This window comes from Peromyscus maniculatus, chromosome 9, assembly GCF_049852395.1.
Source record: "Peromyscus maniculatus bairdii isolate BWxNUB_F1_BW_parent chromosome 9, HU_Pman_BW_mat_3.1, whole genome shotgun sequence".
In the NCBI taxonomy this organism is placed as follows: Eukaryota; Metazoa; Chordata; class Mammalia; order Rodentia; family Cricetidae; genus Peromyscus; species Peromyscus maniculatus.
The window spans coordinates 6,225,543-6,242,824 of record NC_134860.1 but is presented as its reverse complement, the minus strand read 5'-3'; the positions used below and the strand labels follow the sequence as shown (position 1 = coordinate 6,242,824).

The 17,282-nt window shown below is 44.3% G+C and overlaps 2 protein-coding genes across 7 annotated transcripts in view; one reads left to right on the top strand and one right to left on the bottom strand.

The window, feature by feature from the left end:
* The window catches only part of LOC143267226 (uncharacterized), a 121,155-nt gene that overhangs the window by 36,300 nt on the left and 67,573 nt on the right, over positions 1–17,282 (top strand). The window lies entirely within an intron of this gene.
* Positions 6,419–17,282, bottom strand: part of LOC143267224 (disks large homolog 5-like) — a 35,799-nt gene continuing 24,935 nt past the window's right edge. For 3 of the 4 annotated variants that reach the window (XM_076544240.1, XM_076544241.1, XM_076544239.1), the window contains 6 exons: positions 14,226–14,388; positions 12,870–12,998; positions 12,028–12,211; positions 8,179–8,294; positions 7,136–7,232; positions 6,419–6,974 (listed from right to left, as the gene is read on the bottom strand). In XM_076544240.1, the coding sequence (XP_076400355.1) occupies positions 7,145–7,232; positions 8,179–8,294; positions 12,028–12,211; positions 12,870–12,998; positions 14,226–14,388 (680 nt within the window). In that variant the 3' untranslated portion in view covers positions 6,419–6,974; positions 7,136–7,144. Of the gene's footprint in view, positions 6,975–7,135; positions 7,233–8,178; positions 8,295–12,027; positions 12,212–12,869; positions 12,999–14,225; positions 14,603–17,282 lie in introns of those variants that run through there. The other variant, XM_076544238.1, reaches the window with a different exon arrangement.

The following is a 17,282-nucleotide window of genomic DNA, read 5'->3' as shown; positions in this document are numbered from 1 at the left end:
TACTTTCTTAAACGGCCCAGGACTAACAGAGCAGGGGTGACCCCACTCACAATGGGCTGGTCCCTCCCATGTTAATCAATACTTAGGAAGATGCTCTAAAGGCTTTCTTACACCCTGATCATAAGGAAAAATTGAGAGATATGGCCCCCTGCTCTTGGAACCCTAGATTTTGTCATGTTGTCATAAAAAGGGACCTCACAATATATAAGCTGTGGGATGTAAGTGCCCTCTTTCACACACACAGACACACACACACACAGACACACACACACACAGACACACACACACACACACACACACACACACACACACACACACACACACACACATAAAACCCAGCAAGTACAGTGTTCTAATTTGCTTTTCTAAAACTTGAATTGAAAAATGTTAATACAATAAATTACCCATTTCTGTGGAACTTAATAATCTGACATAAATGATCTATTGTGGGGCAAAGGATACTAAAAGTGGAAAAAGAAGGAAAATCCAGAGATAATTTTAAAGAGGGAAAATAAGGGAAACATGCCATATTAGAGAAACATGTCATATAACACTAACAAAATACCATAATAGAGTTATATATGCAGTGAGGTATGGTTGTCAGAGTAGATATTGCAACAGATTGCAGTGTCCAGGAACTTTGTACAGTGGAGATAAAAAGAGGATACAGGCTGGCAGGAGAAGAATGGACCATCAGAGAATGTCCTGAGAATATGGCAAGTTCTAGACAGATTTCTATTGTTATAATAAAAGTAAAAATTCAATTTAAAAAAGTGATGAGTTTATTTACCTCACAGGTTACAGTCTATCATCAAGGGAAACCTAGGCAAGATCTCAAGACAGGGGCTTGAAACCAGAGGAACACTGCTCACTAGTCGGCTCAGCTACCATTTCTCTATGGCCCAGGCTCACTTGCCTAAGGATGGCTCTACCTACAGAGGGCTGAGCTCTTCTCTGTCAATTAGCAATCAAGAAAATGCCGAAGAAGCATGCCTGCAAGCCAGTCAGATGGTGTCAGTTCCTCAACTATGTCTCAAATAGACAGCCGAGAATAGCCAGAAGCAAGCCAAAGGCAGAAAATATAAACTTCAGCTTATTGCAAAGAAAATTGACCCTCCATGAATAGGATTCTATGTCCAAAGTGAAATTTCAATTGTAGGGAGAATAATTTAATAGAATTTATGAAGAAAAAATGAAATAATATTTAAAATAATGAGTCACAATAAGCCCAAGCCATAAAGGAAAAGTTGGTAAATATGACGATTGAAGCCTCTTCTAGAGGCTTCAGGGTGGACATGTGGAGGGGCTGTGGCATGACCGCAACTTTGACCACCCTTCCAGTCTTTTGGTGGAGGAGTTCTTATCAGAAACCCTACCACTTACTACAGAGACCAGGTCCCAAATACAAGCCTGAGTCAGCAATTGGATGTCAGAGTTTATGTTCTAGAGAATTGGAGGAGTCCATTCTGCTTGATGATTTGGGGAAGGCTGTATCCCATTTTCAGAGCCCTGGATGTTGAAAGCTTCTAAAGCAGCACCAGGCACATTGTCTATTGTCATTATTCTTGATGGCACACACTGCAGTGCCCACACTCAAGATGCTAGTGTCAGTGGTGAGCTCTGCAATATGATTTGGCTCTGGAGTATGGTTTATTACCTGTTACTTCTGTCTTCAAACCCTGCCTCTTTGACCCTCAATAAACTTCAAATCCTAATAAACAATTTTTGCTTTGAAAACAATTGATTATTTGTACATGTTGTATATAGTGAAGACCCCACAGAAGTCTTCGCTAGGCCGTATTGTTTAAGAGAGTGTTTTTGGCTTTTTTTCTCTTTTGTCTTTCCTTTTGCGGCTACATGGAGTGAGCAAGAAGTGGTCTGGAGGATTTCAAGTCCAAATTCATGTGGCCTGAGGAACCCCACTCTTTCTGACAGGTCTAGTATGTTTGCTGTGAGAGGCCTTTACCCGTTCTCTTTAAAGAGACCCATTTGTCCCTCTTGGACCCCTTTCCACTACAGACACTGCCACACATATCATACTTATTTCAATGTCTACTCTCCAATTGTATAGAAAGGCCAGAGACTTGTAACTGGGTTTCTAGCTCATCCCCTACTACCCAGGAAACCAGAGACAGGTATTTATTCCTATTTCAGCCATCCATGGCCATAAAAAGGCCAATAAAAATCATCATAACCATGGGATCTATAGCTGACTCAGATGTACCTTTTGATTATTGTCACTCCTTCCTTTCACTCTCTAAGGGATCCATTTGTTCATGAATATTAGTAAAGAGCAGAATACTACTCTGATGACTATTCTTAGTTGTCAACATGAATATATCTGATATTAACTAAAACCAAAACATACAGGGCACACCTTTGGGAGATTTCTGCTTAATTTCTGCTTAACCTACTAGAAGTAGGAAGATCTACTTCTAGTCTGGATCTTTGACATAGGAAATCACAACTTTAATTCTGACGTTTAATCCAGATATAGTCTGGAACACTCTTCCTGTAAGCCTAAAGAAGGACATGGAGGAAGGAAGCTTTAACTCTTTCTCTACTTGCTCTCTCCTTGTTAGCACATCCATTCCTTCACTGGCTTTAGAGCCTATTCCTTTAAGATTCCAGCATACACTGCATACCAGTAGAGACATCCAGTCTTGTGAACTAAGCATCTACTGGATTATTGGACTTTCCATTATAGCCAGCTATCATTGTATCGGCTGAACCATAGCCTGAAAGTCATTCTAAAATAAATTCCCTTTGTAATAGAGAGAGCTACAGTTTATAACTTCTGTTACTCTAGCGAGCCCTGACTAATACACCAGGCATGTAGAGAAGACATTCTAGAGTAGTTTGTGTCTCAGCTATGTCACAAATTCCCAGTGGCCACCTTCCCTTAACCATTCTTCAGGTGGTGCTTTGGTGTCGGCCTTCTTGGTTCTTAAAACATCTCAGCAACAAGAGTAAAATAGCAAATGTCCCAAATCTCTCAATTGGAATGCATAGTAATATAATAAAATGAGTGTATCAGATGGAAAGATTCTAGGGTAAGTGAGAAATAGAAAGCCTTAGGAATAGAAAGTCTTAGCTATATTGGTCCATGACCATGTACCTACATTTTATTAAGATCATAGGACAATTTCTCAGAGGTTTGTTCTCTCCTTCAATCATGTGAGTCCTAGGAAAGGAACTCAGGTCTGTAGGCCTAGGAGCACTTACCTTTGCCCACTGAGCCGTCTCTCCAGCTTATCACATCATCCATGGAATTGATGAGCTTTGCATCTGTATTGATGTTGTGTGTGTATATATGCCTTTTATTCATAAAGAGTAGATCATTTCTATGCTTGATTGACAGCACCAGTTTGTTATCCCACAGGATTACTTCCTGCACACATTAACTCTCTGATTCTCTGTCAGTCTCAGAAGGTAGATCCGGTCCAGGGGAGCTTCCCAAAAATAAAGCACTATCTGGAAGAAGCCCTTCCTCTGTACACACTGTGATCATCTGTGGTTGAAGAGCACCATCAACCATCCCTCTCCTTTCCTAGCCTTGTACAGACATGCTCCACATGACAGGCATGTCACTCTGGCTGGTCTGAAGCTTACTCCCAACACTTACCTGGAGCATCCAGAGGCACCATTAACCACAACTCCACCACCAGGAATGTCTTATCAATTCTGCATTTCATCAGATGGCCCTAATAGGCATTGTCATCCAGGATGAGATGTGAGAGGTCTGCTCTAACCCTGATAATAAGTGATGCTCGAGCAGGATCTTGAACCCACCAATGCCTTGAATGAATGCCTGGCATCCTTAGACAATTACAATGCCTACATCATATGCTTGTCTCTACAGGTCTCCTGAAATGGTTGGAGCTGATTCATTCAAACTAACACAGCATACATAAGTAAATGGACAAAAGTCAAGTGCAGGGTCTGGTGAGATGGCTGGTGCATTTTGAGTATTTTCTCTCCCAAAGGACCAACAGAGCAGCTAAAAATCCTCTTTAACTCCAGGTCCACATGGAATCTGATGGCTTCTTCTGGCCACTGGTGGAATTGCATGAACAAGGTGTACAGCCCTGTGGCAGGCAAAACAACCATAGATATAAATAAAAGAAATAAATCTTTTAAAAAAATTGCACCAATTCACAGTTAAGGACAAAAGCACCAAAAAAATAATGTCCCAACATATCTTGTAATTCATTATGTTTGCAGTCTGGTTATCATTGATACTATATTCCAAGGAAACCGTGGGCAGATAGCTCTGGTTTTCCTAATTTCTTTTTTTATTTTAAATATTTTATTATTCTCTGTTGGTTTCACATCATGCTTCCCAATCCAACTTTTCCCTTTATCCATTCTTTCACACCTGAGCTCTGCCTTTAATACATCCCCCCAAAAAAAACAACTAAAAAGAAAAATGAAAACTCAAATTTTAAAAAGAAACAAAGTCTCAGCAAGGAAGATTTAGTGTGACCCTGTGAGTCACACAAAATACCCTTTAGTACATACATCTTTTCTTTAAGTGTTTCGGGCCTCTCTGGCTTCTCTACACTATAGATGATGGAACTTCACTTGTGGTCCTACTCTTGGATATCCTAATGATGTCTTGTGTCATAGAGATCCTGAAGCTTTAGATCTTCAGAAACTGGGCCCTTTACCTGCTCCAGCAGTCCATGGATAAAGAAGATGTTAGGGTGGGATAATTCATAGCCATGGTTCTGGGCTGGGGTTACCTGGGATGATCCGACTGCCAGGTTTCCTTCATCTTCCACACCCAGGCAAGCTCTCCAACACTGTCCCACCTAGCTCACCCCATGCAATGGGCAGAATGGAAAGAGGCCAATTGTCCTTTCCTCATGCACTCAAATCTGACTTACCCACACTCAGAGCAAAGGAACAGCTCTAGTGTTTTGTGAGATGATGTGCCAAGTCCACAAACCCAATTGCTGCAGCTGCTGAGAGGCTGACCCAGCTCCTCTGTTCTCAAGCCCCAGATTCCCACTCTCCCACCAGCTGCAGGTGGTATTTGCTCAGGTGAGGAGGGCATTTTTCCCTTGCCCTTTCCTACACAACACAGAAGAGGGTGGACTGAGTTCTTCTGCTCTCAGAGCCTCAGGTTTAGCTCACTGACACCACAAACAACAGGGTCAGCTACTGTGCTGCTCAGTCCAGGTGCAGAACCCACTCTCCGCAGTACTGCAGTGGGTGAGGGGCAGGTCCAGTTCTCACTAGTGCTAAGGCCAGTGATGAGTAGGGTTAACTCTTTGCATCCCTATCCTGTCTTCAGCACTAATAGGAGCCAGTCACAACAACATAGACCAAGTCTATGGCAGGGCAATGGACCAGACAAGGCCTTTGACAGCAGCCTATACCTGGAGGACACCAGGGTCCCTGGTGGCAGCACAGGCCACTCAGATCTATATGGCCCCAAAGAGAACACAGGCCTTAGAAACTACCATGGTCCTAGGTGACAGCCCAGACCCCTCCCTACATCTGTGTGAGCCTTGGTGACTGTACATGCCATAGATATGAACACAGATCCTGGTTGTGTTTGCAACATGCATACAGATATGTTCCCAAGTTGTAGCACAGGCCTGGATGCCACCATGGCTCTGCTTGGCAATGAAGGTCACACAGATTGGCAGGGACCCAGCAGTACCACATCCCATGGTGGTAGCTCAGATTCTAGGCACTGTCTTTGATGGCAACAGGGGCCTGAGATATCAACACCAACCCTGGCTACAGCAGGTCCATGGATCCAGACATGCCCCTCAGTTACAGCCCTGGTCCTGATGTCATTATGGTCCTAGGTGGCGGTACAGGCTTCTAAGACACATCTGTCCACTTGGGGGCATATCCATTTGCAACAACATGGTCATAGGTGGTGGCCAAGACTGCAGGTTGCTGCCAGGCCCTCACTGGCAGAGGATGCATGGGTATCAACACAGACTCCAACAGTTTGTCAGGGCCATGGACAGGATATGGCCCTTGGCAGCAGACCAGGCATGGTTATCATCATGGCCCCAGGTGGCAAGCAGGCTATGGATTTCTTTCATAATCCTTTAGTAAATATTTTCATTTCCTGAGAGGCTTTATAGCAATACTGTTGTTTTTCTAATTCATGTGGTGCACATGATCACATCCTGCAATGGGTATACAGAATGCTATAGCTAGGGTGAATAAATATATGACAACAAGGATACAGTATGGATACTTTTTCCATTGTGCAATGGGAATCCACGGAGTTGACAACACCATCCGCATCCAAAGACCTGTGTAGCCCTAGCTTCCTGAGAACCCACTATTGTACTTAAGCTGGGCACACAAGTGATCTGATGTTGCAAGAGATTCTGGGGCTTACTAGAGTGAGACATCACACCTGACCAAAGAAATTGCTACTAAGTCAGAAAAGTTCAAAATCACTTTATTATTAATAAAAACTCAGTAATATTACTCAATATGAGCTTAAAGAAATTAGTCAATAAACAGTGAATATCTTTAGTAAAATACCTAAATAACAACAAGAACAAAAGTAAGAAAAAATGAATAGCAAAAGCTCAAACCATAACAAAGAAAACCAAAAATCCCAAAGCAAACAAAACCCAACCAAAACCAAACAAAAAAATTAAGGTCACAAGCATTCTTTTAGTGCACATTTTGCAGCAGAGACCTACAGTCTGTGGCTGGCCTTGGAAACATGGTAGGAAGGCAGACAGCGATTGTAAAAAGCGTTTTAAAAACTAGTATAGCCATGCCTCCTTTGGGTTTGTATGTCAAGTTCTCACAGAGACTAAGAATGAGACCTTTCTAGAGCATTCGTTGTACCCCTTGGGAAGCTTTTGAGTTCACAGCTCTAAAGGAGTGTCTTCTGAGGAGGAGGAGGCCTTGATCGGAGAGTATAGCAGGTCATAGGTTCAAGGCATCTGTGGTTTCTTTGGCCTCCTCAGTTCTCCCAAGATCTGCTGTATGAGAAGGAAAGGCATTCAGACACAGAACCAGCCTGACTGGGCCACAGGCTAGAAAAAAATCAAGACCTATTCACACTGGAAGCCAAGGTCAAGAGCCCCCAGCCTCCCACAAATGCCATCTTTGCTGAGGGAGGATGCATTGGTGGCTCACTTGCCTGTGAGACTTAGTGCTCCTGCTGCAGCAGCTCTGTCTGCAGGAGGCTCTCATCCTGGGCTGTGGCCTGTTCAAACTCATATTGGTGATGGTCTAACCTAGAGGAGGAAGGCAGTTAGGTAACAGGCCTGGTAGGGACCTGCTATGTCAGCTGTTCAGCCTGAACCAGCTCTAGTCAGCTGGACAGTCCAGCGAGACCTTTCATCTGAGGTCATTTCCTGCATTTCCTAAGGGAGGAGGGTCAGAATGGACCTGGACCAGGATTTGATTCTCAGCTTTTAAAATCTACCAGAAGATGAACTGAGAACTACACTGTGCTGGGCATGATAATCAGGACTTTTCTCCAGTTGTCTAGATAAATTATTTTGACAGAAAAATAAATGTAGCAATGTCTGAGTAAGATTAGAGGGCATATCTACATCAATCTGATTAGATACAGGCAATGGATGTGAGCCACCTGAGAAACTGAATGTAGACACTCTAGGAGAGCCTACAAAAGAAAAGCAGTGAAGGATCTGATTATTGTTAAAGAACAGAAACTGGCCTCGGTTCAAATACTCAACTCCTAAATCTTCTTATAATAGAAAAATCTTTTCACAGGAAACAGATTCACACTGCAGAGAGCCTGTAATCTGCAGGAGTGTGCTGAATGTAGATCTGCCCAAAGGCAGGAACTTCTCTCTAAAGGTGATGTTCAGGAAGGAAAATGAAGTGGCAGGAGCACACACTGTCCTTCACAACTAACCCTCCCCCTGCTAGGTTGAGGACTACCATAGGGAGATTTGTGTGGAGAAACAGGGGACACTGAGAAGATTCCAGAGAGCTCAGATGGGAGTAAGGGGTAGACACTCCCCAGAAACACTAAGTATAAAACATAGTGTTTCTTGGAGAGGTTCTTGTTGGCCAGGCCAATACAATATCCTGAGGCATTCTTTCTCTTGCTGTGGCTTGGAGCTATTCAGATGGTGGGAATCCCAAAAAGACAGAGATCCAGGGACAGGTGACACACATGGTTCTAACTTCTCTCACAGCTTGGGCTCTTACCTCATCTCAGAGACACTGAAGTGATGTTGCAGCTTTTCTGCCAAGTCCTCTTGATGGGTGACCAGCTCCTTCTGCTTCAGCAGGTCCTTCGGTCTTTCATCCAGGCTCTCTTGCTCCTGTTCATTAGAAGATTGTGTTCTCAGTGGAGGATTGCTCATTCATATGCACACACATAATTTCATGAACACACACAAGTACATGTATGCACACATACAAGCACACTATAATGCAGTAACATGTTTAGCTTTACAGTTAATACTAACATAAGGAGCAACCACCAGGGATACTAATGAAAACAAGGTAAACCTGTTGGAAAAGAGAAGACAGTGAACATGGGAGAGAGGCAGTTCAGTCAGTGAAGAGCCTATTTGCAACCTAATGCAGAGACAGGTGGCCTCAGGGGTCCTTGTCCGTTAACTAACCCTGCTTAGGAAGTTCCCCAGGCTGTGCAGTATAGGAATGTTCCCCAGCAAAGGACTACTGGATGGTCATGGACAACCCCACTGGTCTTATTCACTGTTTCCCAGTTCCCCCAACGTGAGCAACTTCCTTCAAAAAGGGCTCTCTGTGCTACAGGTTGCTTAACTTTGGACCAAAAGCAAAGAATCTCAGGAAACTAGAAAATGTCCATAACCAGCATCCAAAAGAAACAGTTCCTTCCTTTGAGGTGATTGTGCCATGGATGTGTTTGAGTAACAAATGGCTGACTAAGTCAGTGCCAAATGATTTTATGTATTATTTTGTGCTGAACAATATTTCATGGAAGAGCCTGACCACATTGTACTGTTTCACTCTTTGAATGATGGGCATCATGAAGCTACACTCAGGAAAGCTGATAAATCCCTGAGATCCCCTAGTTTCTCTGTGGACACTGACTTCATGTTCTGGCATCACTGGGTCACCTGGGAATGCAGTTCAACTTTCTGAAGACTTGTGTGTAGCTTGTTACTGTGCTGTACCATTTTACACTACCAGCAATGTCTGAGGGTCCTCATTTCTCCAAACACTCCATGAGGCTGATTTTAACTCAGAATGAACAACTTTGGAGAAAAGCAGTTACTGAGTGCTGCAGACACAGCATATAGCGTGCCCAATACCCTCAGGAATCTAAGCGGGGTGCACTGAGACAGCCCCATTCTCATACCACATCCTGGCTAGCGAACTTCCGCTGGACTGAGATGCAGCTTGAAGCACACTGCAAGTCAGAATCTCTCAACGACTAACATCCAGCCTAAGTTCCAAGGCCAAGGTTAACTGAGCCAAAGTTAGGGAAAGGGGAAAAGCAAGTGGTAGCAGACAATGTGGATGAGGACAAAACAGGATACAGAGAAGACACAGCAAGCCACCTGACCATTGAGTGTGCAGTCACCATTCACCCAGAGCAGAGAAGAGACACAAACCCTCACCCGGCCTATCCTGCCTCTCAGATACCTTGATTTGCCACAGGGGTCTCCTCCTAACCTCCATGTACTACATTCCTTTGGTTTGCTCCAAGGATTTCTTTTCAGATATATATTTTTGTCTCTACAAATACCTGAAAATCACTGAGTTATAGTAGCTTTTGTGTCCCTTTGTTCTAGTGAGCTAGGAGGACATGGAGAAAGATGGGCAGCAGCATACAATATTTGATGGATGCCAAGTGAGGGGTCACAGTACTTTTTCAGAAAAGTTGGTTCCATCATCATTAAAAATATGTAAATGAACATACAAATATAGATAAACACACACACACACACACGAAGTTACAAATCCACACATACAAACACACTTGCACATATAAGCAACTGAACTTGCAAACACACTCAAATATTTACCCCTATACATACAGGAAACATGGGCACATACACACATACACACTCAACCACACATGGTCACATACACACACCCAAAGGAGCACCTCTGTGCAAGCAATAGACAGTATTCACACACAAACACACATATAGAAGTTCACAAACACATAGAGAGATGCACAGAAAATCACAACACACAATATACAACAACCCCAACACACACACACACACACATACACACACACACACACACTTCCTGAACCTAGAATGGTCAGTGAGAGAGGACTGTTGCCTTGCAGCACCTTTTCTGATGTATATAGAGGTAGCAGGTCCTCTATGCTGTCTACAAGGCTCTTAGACTCAGCAAGGCACTGCTACCCCGGCCTGCACTTAACTTTTCCTTGAATACATTTTATCCATCACAAAACCCCCTGACTCCATATTTTCCAAATTCACCCATCATAGTCTCTTCACTCAACTTATCCTGGCTCCTCCACAAACGACCTTGATAACCCAAGAAAAAGAAAGTGACACATGGTCAACACCAGAAGTTTTCAACAGAAGACAGTGCATATGATATGAATGCAGCCCAATGTCAGTCAGAAGGAGGCCAGTGACATCACCTGCAGTGCTTTTCAGGAACCCAGCACTCTGCACAACTATGAGAGGGAATCTGTTCTGAGACACAGCCATGCACATGATATAGTCAGCAACACAATGTCAGCAAGGAGATGCACTGTGGGAATCTCGGTTGAGAAACCAGAGACAAACCAGACATTTCCTGTGGTCTTAGCTCTCTGCAGTGAAAGCAAAGAAGCCTGCTATTTATTGTTAAAAAAAGCTGTAGTGTTTGATTTTGTTATTTATTAAAAAACACATTGGTATCAAAACAATAAAAGTAAATAAACAAAAGAGAAAGCAAATATATCCTTCCTCTTTCTGTGTATATTTAAACTTGTAACATTGGATAAGACAAAACAAGAGAGAAGTTCTACCTTGGAGGACAGGAGATCTAAAGAGAGCTGGGAGCCAGATTAGCCCAAACAGAAAATTTCAGGTTCAATGAAAACCTGGGCTCTAAGGGAATAAGGGAAGAGCAACAGATGACAACATGGGATTTCATTTTGTAGCCTCTGAACCTACAAACCGATGTACACATTTACACAGGCCTGCATAGATAACACACAGACTACAGAAATAGGAAGTGAGCAGAAAACAATGGCAAGGACATCATGCTGTAAGAACAGTTGAATTAAAAATAAGCACATCAGGTGTTTCAACTGAGACCCACAACACTGCTATCCATCCTTTGGAGATTAAAAATTCCTAGGAGAGCCCACAAGTTCTTCATGCTATGTTGAGTTGATAGGAGAAAATGTTTCTTGAAGCTTCAAATCTGTCACCCCAACCCTCAGCCTGTCAAAGGCCTTCCACATCTATGGTCATCCAGTCAGCTCCAGACTGGAAGCTCCAAGATGGGAGAACTGTCCAGCACCATGCCTAGAAAAAAGGCTGAAAAGGGGGTACTCAGGCATCTGTCACTATGAACCAAGAGCTTGGCAAAAGGAAGAGAACACATTGGGATGCAGGAATTAAGGAGAAGACCACATGCCACACAAAACATTGACAATGAGAACCACTCACTGGGCACTGACAATGAGCTCTAGTCCTTGCAGGCTGCTTCCTATCTGTGATCTCACATGACCCCTGCAAAGCAAATGAGCCACAGGCCACTGACATCATCAATGAAAGCTTTGTGCTGTTCCCTAAGGAGCTCCCTGCATAGCAAACCTCTGATCATATTGACATGTAGGTGGATGATATGTGACTGACCCAGCTCTCTCAATGTACTGCAGCTTCTAGCAGAGCAGGAGGTTTCGCTTTCCAATTATCCAGGTTCTTGCAAGAGGCTAACTCTCTAGAAAGACTCGGGAATGATCACAGAAATCAACAGTTGGATGGTATGTAGGTGGGGGTATGGATGAGTGTGGATGGTATATGAGTATCTCTATGTTTATGGTTGCACAGGTGGGCACCTGCCCCTGCTGCCTCAGCCTACCTGCTGCTGCTCAGCAGAAGGGTCACAGATGACCTCATGAGCCTCCTTCAAGAGCCTCTTCAGCTCCTCACAGGACTCTTGGATCTCAATCTGCTCCTCCCACAGCAGTCTGTTCTTCAGTCTTAAAACATGTATATTTTCCTTCAGCTCAGTCCAATCTCGGAGGACCTGGCCGTGGAGGTAACTGAACAAACACCAAAACATGGTAAGACCCAGCCAGCCTCCTTTGCCATTCCTATCCCCAAGTACCACCCGTGCTGAAAGTCCCAGACCCCCAGAAAGCCCAAGAATGGAGTACTCAGTAGCCAAGCAGCATCACTCAGATGCAAGCCAAATCCAGAGAGTAACAAAATTGCAAAAAGATTCAAAATACTTCTGAAATTTCTGATGCCAAAAGGGATCCTGTGCCTCTGAGAACAGGGTACAGCCCACACCTGTGCTTAGCCTTTCATGACATTGGGAAAACATCAGCAGGTTGAGGGCAAACACTGTCAGAAGCATAGAAAAAGCCCCAACCAGAATCAATTCTGTCTATGGCTACCATGGAAACAAGCTCTGGGAAGCCCTGGTCAGAGCCACAGAAGTACTAGGATACCTGACACTCCCTTCATGGTTCAAACCATTTGTTTTTTAACAAGGGGTTGCTGAAGCTGGCAGGACATTGCTTGGAGGGGAACAGTGTCTTTTCACACTTAGCAAAACTGAGTCCAAGAGGCACAAGGCCAAGGACCACATGTCAGGCTGCTTGCTAAGAGGCAGACAGGCAAGAACCAGAACTCTCACATTGAGTCAAAGAGAAACATGGCAGAATCAGTCTCTCCCAAGTTAAATCAGGCACATACCTGTAGGATACATTCTCTTCAATCAGATGTTTGATCTTGTTCACACCGTCACATATTTCCTTTGGCATTTTCTGTAAGTCCAGCATCACCTGCTTATGCTCCCTTTTCATGATTTCAAAAGAATTCAGCCTGTGGTAGGGCATGGCCCCAGGAGAAAAAGGACCCCATGAACACAGGCCACAAGGATCATATGGAATCAGGCTATGCTCTGGACTCCTCAGTGCCATGGAAGACACAGCCTGGTACTTATGCAATACGTCCTCCTGGTGCTTATTAAACTTCCTATCATGTCCCCAGGCCAAAAGAAGAAGGAGTTATCCACGACTATATGAGCACCCTCAGTGGACTTGGAGCTATAGATGATCTCTTTAAGGAGACCCCAGGAGTCTGTGCCACATTCTGGTGCCACCAGAAACCTATGGTGACATTTTCCTGTCTTTACAACAGGGATTCTTATGCCTAGCTGCCTATATGCTACACAGAGGACCAGAGCATACATTGAGCATTTCAAGGGAGGAGTTCCAACTTCAGGAAGGCATTATACACTTCACAAGGGATTCCAATATTCCACCAAAGTAAGAAGAGTGGCCAAGACGTGAGCTTGTCAAAGTGAAGCTCCCTGGTGTCATCACTGGCATCCCCTGGAAAATGTGAAAATGGCAAATCCTTGGGCCCTGCCACAGACTCTAAATTCCCAGGAGTAACACAAACAGACACCCCCCAACACAAACACACACACACACCACATAAAAATAATAATTCTCATGAAATACAGAGAGTTTGCCCTGTTTCAGAGTATAAGGAGGAGCTGAGAATAGCTTTAGGCCTTTACTTCCCACATACACAAACATTCCACATATAGTCAGGATGCCCATGAAATGCAAAGAGTAAGAACAGCCTCAGAGTATAAGGAGGAGGACAAAAGAGAAGCAATGATAAGCACGAGGCCTTCCAGACACAAACTGAGATGGATGAATGGGACCAGGCCCCTCCAGGATTTTTCAGCACACAATCATCCGCTGATCAAGTACAAAGACTCATCACAAACTCACAGGACCTAGCATCTCCCACAAGCCAACACCTACCAAGGCCTCTTGAAATGCATGTTGAGAGCTCACACACTACTGTCCCTATCCCAAAACTGTGATACAGGCCATAGGCTCTGCTTTTCATTTGAATGAATAAGAATAGCCTGTGTCCCAATCTCACACATACCGAGGTTCCAAAATCTGTGCACTCAGGAAAATTTGTTAAGCACCAGGACACCCCGGAGCTTCAGCCTCCTGTTCCTCAGGAAAGCTTAGGTAGACACTGTGGGGTCAAGATGGTCAGCAGAGAATTGCACATAATGACTACCTGTTCTGCAAATCCTTGTCTATATAACTGCCCAGGATTCCATGCAGTTCAATGTGATCGTATGTTATACTCTGTAGCTGAAGGGTTAGTTTCTCCAACTTTGTCATCTGCTTCTCCTGGTCTATGGAGGTGGAGCCTTGGGTTGGTGTCTTCCTGGTAGTCCCTGCAGGAAGACAAAGCAAAGTGAACTTGTATACTTGAATATACATAGGGCCAGGAGAATCCATGCTAGTTCCAAGAGGAAGTCCTAGGAAGAGGAAATGTTAGGAACCCACTGAGGGCGCCAAAGAGTAGGCCACCTATCCTCAAATAGGTACCCATGAGCTAAGGATCTGTCCTCAACCATCATGGATAGGCATGTGCCTTTCTCTCTAATGCAGTTCCCTGGCCCTGGAAGATATTAGATAGCTCAGCCATATGGATTTGGAGGACAGTGTCAGCTCATATATGATGTGGTGTAGGTAAGTCCTATTGTCCCTAGAGCTTAGCAGTACCAAGTCCTCATCCCATGTATCCAGGACAAAGTATCTGAATGACTGAAAGTTTTGTGCTTGGCCAGGGCATTTTCCCTCCCTTCTTCTTGGCATCAGATTCCCATGGAAACTGATGGAATCCACTAGGATGAAGTGCAGCAACACCCTACCCAGAGAAGGACACCTAATTAGTCACCACTTTGTTCCTGCTGGCCCTTCCCTTCCACTCAGAATGAGATTAAGGATGTCCCAGAAAAGCTGCTGCAGGCTTGAAAATCCATGGCTCTTCCAAACTATCAGAAATCTTTTAATCTGGGTCTGCTCTTAGGGAACCCAGGGAAGTAGGATAAGTCCATTGCTTCCCAGAAATTCACAGATGCTGAGCCCCACTCCTGGAAGGCCCAGCTCAAGTTCCACCTCCTCCAGAAAGTTCCCAAGCCCTGCTCAGGACTCACAGTGCCCTCCCAGAACCATTTATTACTCCATGTTTTACACTGAGACTGAAGCCCAGCTTCCTTCTGCCTCACTCTGGTCTTCCCATGTTCTCTATTCTCCCTCCCAAGCAGCCTTCTCAGTCTTGCTGACATGTCTATGGGCAGTGGAAGAATACCCCACAGTCACCTGGTGTTCCCACAACAATGGTGACATCAAGAGAATGCCAAGGACTCCCCAGAATTCAATAGGTAGTCATGAGAAGGAACTATTGGGTTCATCAGCAGTAGCCCTCACCTACCTACAAACTACATCATCTGCAATTCACTGGAAGCCATACTGCCCTTCACAGGAGACTTCAAAAAACCCAAGGGATGACCTTTGTCACCTCCTCATTACAAACACAGGGATCTCTCTCTGTTTCATTAGAATATATTCACTAGTTTATGTACAGGAAGTTGAAGACTCTCTTCCAAACATATCCCAGGAAATGGCTCATCCAACTCATGAAAACTCTAGTCAATAACATAAGAAAAAAAGTTTTCTAGGTAATTAAGTAAGGAGGGTAGGAAGGAAAATTCAGTCCCCTCAGGCCAACAAGCACATTGTGGAGGATCCACAAAGCTGTTAGTGTGGTGGGAGATACTCAGTGTCTTGTCAGAACCAAGATAAGTCCTGTAGTTGATGAAAATTACTCTTGAACTTCAGCAAAATTCATTCCATCCATCATAAGATACCAATAGTTTGGTAAACTAATGGCATTTCATTCCGGAGATACTAAGAACCAGAATTCCCTGTGGGAACACTCAACACAAGAGCAAAGGATGTGCCATTACTACATTTAAGTTTAAAGAAAGATGAACGGCTAGTGAGAGGCCCCACAGATATGCAAAGGCATTTTCAGAAAATGAGTGATGTAAGGCAAACTATGTCTTTTCAGATGTTATTTCACACTGACAAGTCATGCCACACAAGGTGAGTTATCTCAGTAATACCCAATTCTAGAAGTCAAAGCACAGCACCTGCCCTACACACTTCCTCTTATCAGTTAATCCTTATGCACTGAAGAATGCACAGAAAGTGACCGACAGAAGAGACTTTTCCAAGACAGGTTCTGAAAACTCAGACTTGAGTCTCCTTCTCTGTGGGTATCAGTTTCCCATCTCTCTATTGGGAGGTGGCTGGCTCAGAAATCAGCTGGTTTCCTCTGTCTCCCTGCACAAGAGGACCCAGTGGACAACCTCTTAAGACTTACAGCTGTAGAGGATGCACTTTGGCTGCAGAGCCCTCAGCCATGTACTTTCAGAAGCCTGGAGGTAATTGCTACTGTTATAATCACTTTGGTAGTATAGGAATGCCCAAGTCTCTTGCTCTGTGATTCAGAGTTCATGTTAATGGAAAAGCCATGCAGGGGCAAAACATAGTCAACAGATGCAACAAAGTCATCCTCACTAACAGTCCAGGACACCCAGGGCTGGCAGGAAAAGGACAGTCTCAGTCCAGGTCCACTGAATCTAACAGCTCTCAGGCTGAACTGGAGACCTGTGTGCCATCAACAGCTGGAAATTCAGAAACCTCAGGGGTCATTGGAAGACAGCAACACTTGGGGGATCCTGCCATACAAGTGATTGTGATGTCAAGTATGAGAACCTCAGGGTTTTCCAGGGTACTCTCCTTTCCCTATTATCACTGGCACATAACTAAAGGACTCCCGTGGCTGTGAATCACAATCATGGTACAGAAATCTCATTAATTCCTCTGTGCCCCCTTCCAAGAAGTTCCCAGTTCTTGAGCCCTCGCTCTGGAAAGCTGAGTCCCAACACATCCATAAAGCTCCCAAGCCCCTTCCCAAAACTCACTACCTCTTCCCCAGGACCATTTTCTCCATGTTTTCCAGGGAGACCCAGGACCAGCTTCCTTCTGCCTCACTCTGGTCTCTCCATGCTGTCCATTCCCTCTACCAAACAGACCTCTGAGTCTGGAAAGCATGTCTAGGGGCCAAGATTGTGGCCAATGAACAAATGATCTCAAGGCAGTCAGTGTTGCTACAACACTAGTTACATCACTGGGATTCCACAAGCTGTCCAGGATACAACAGAATGTCCAGCAAAGGGTCTGCTGATGTCATGGGGCACAGCCTTTGCCTCCTTGC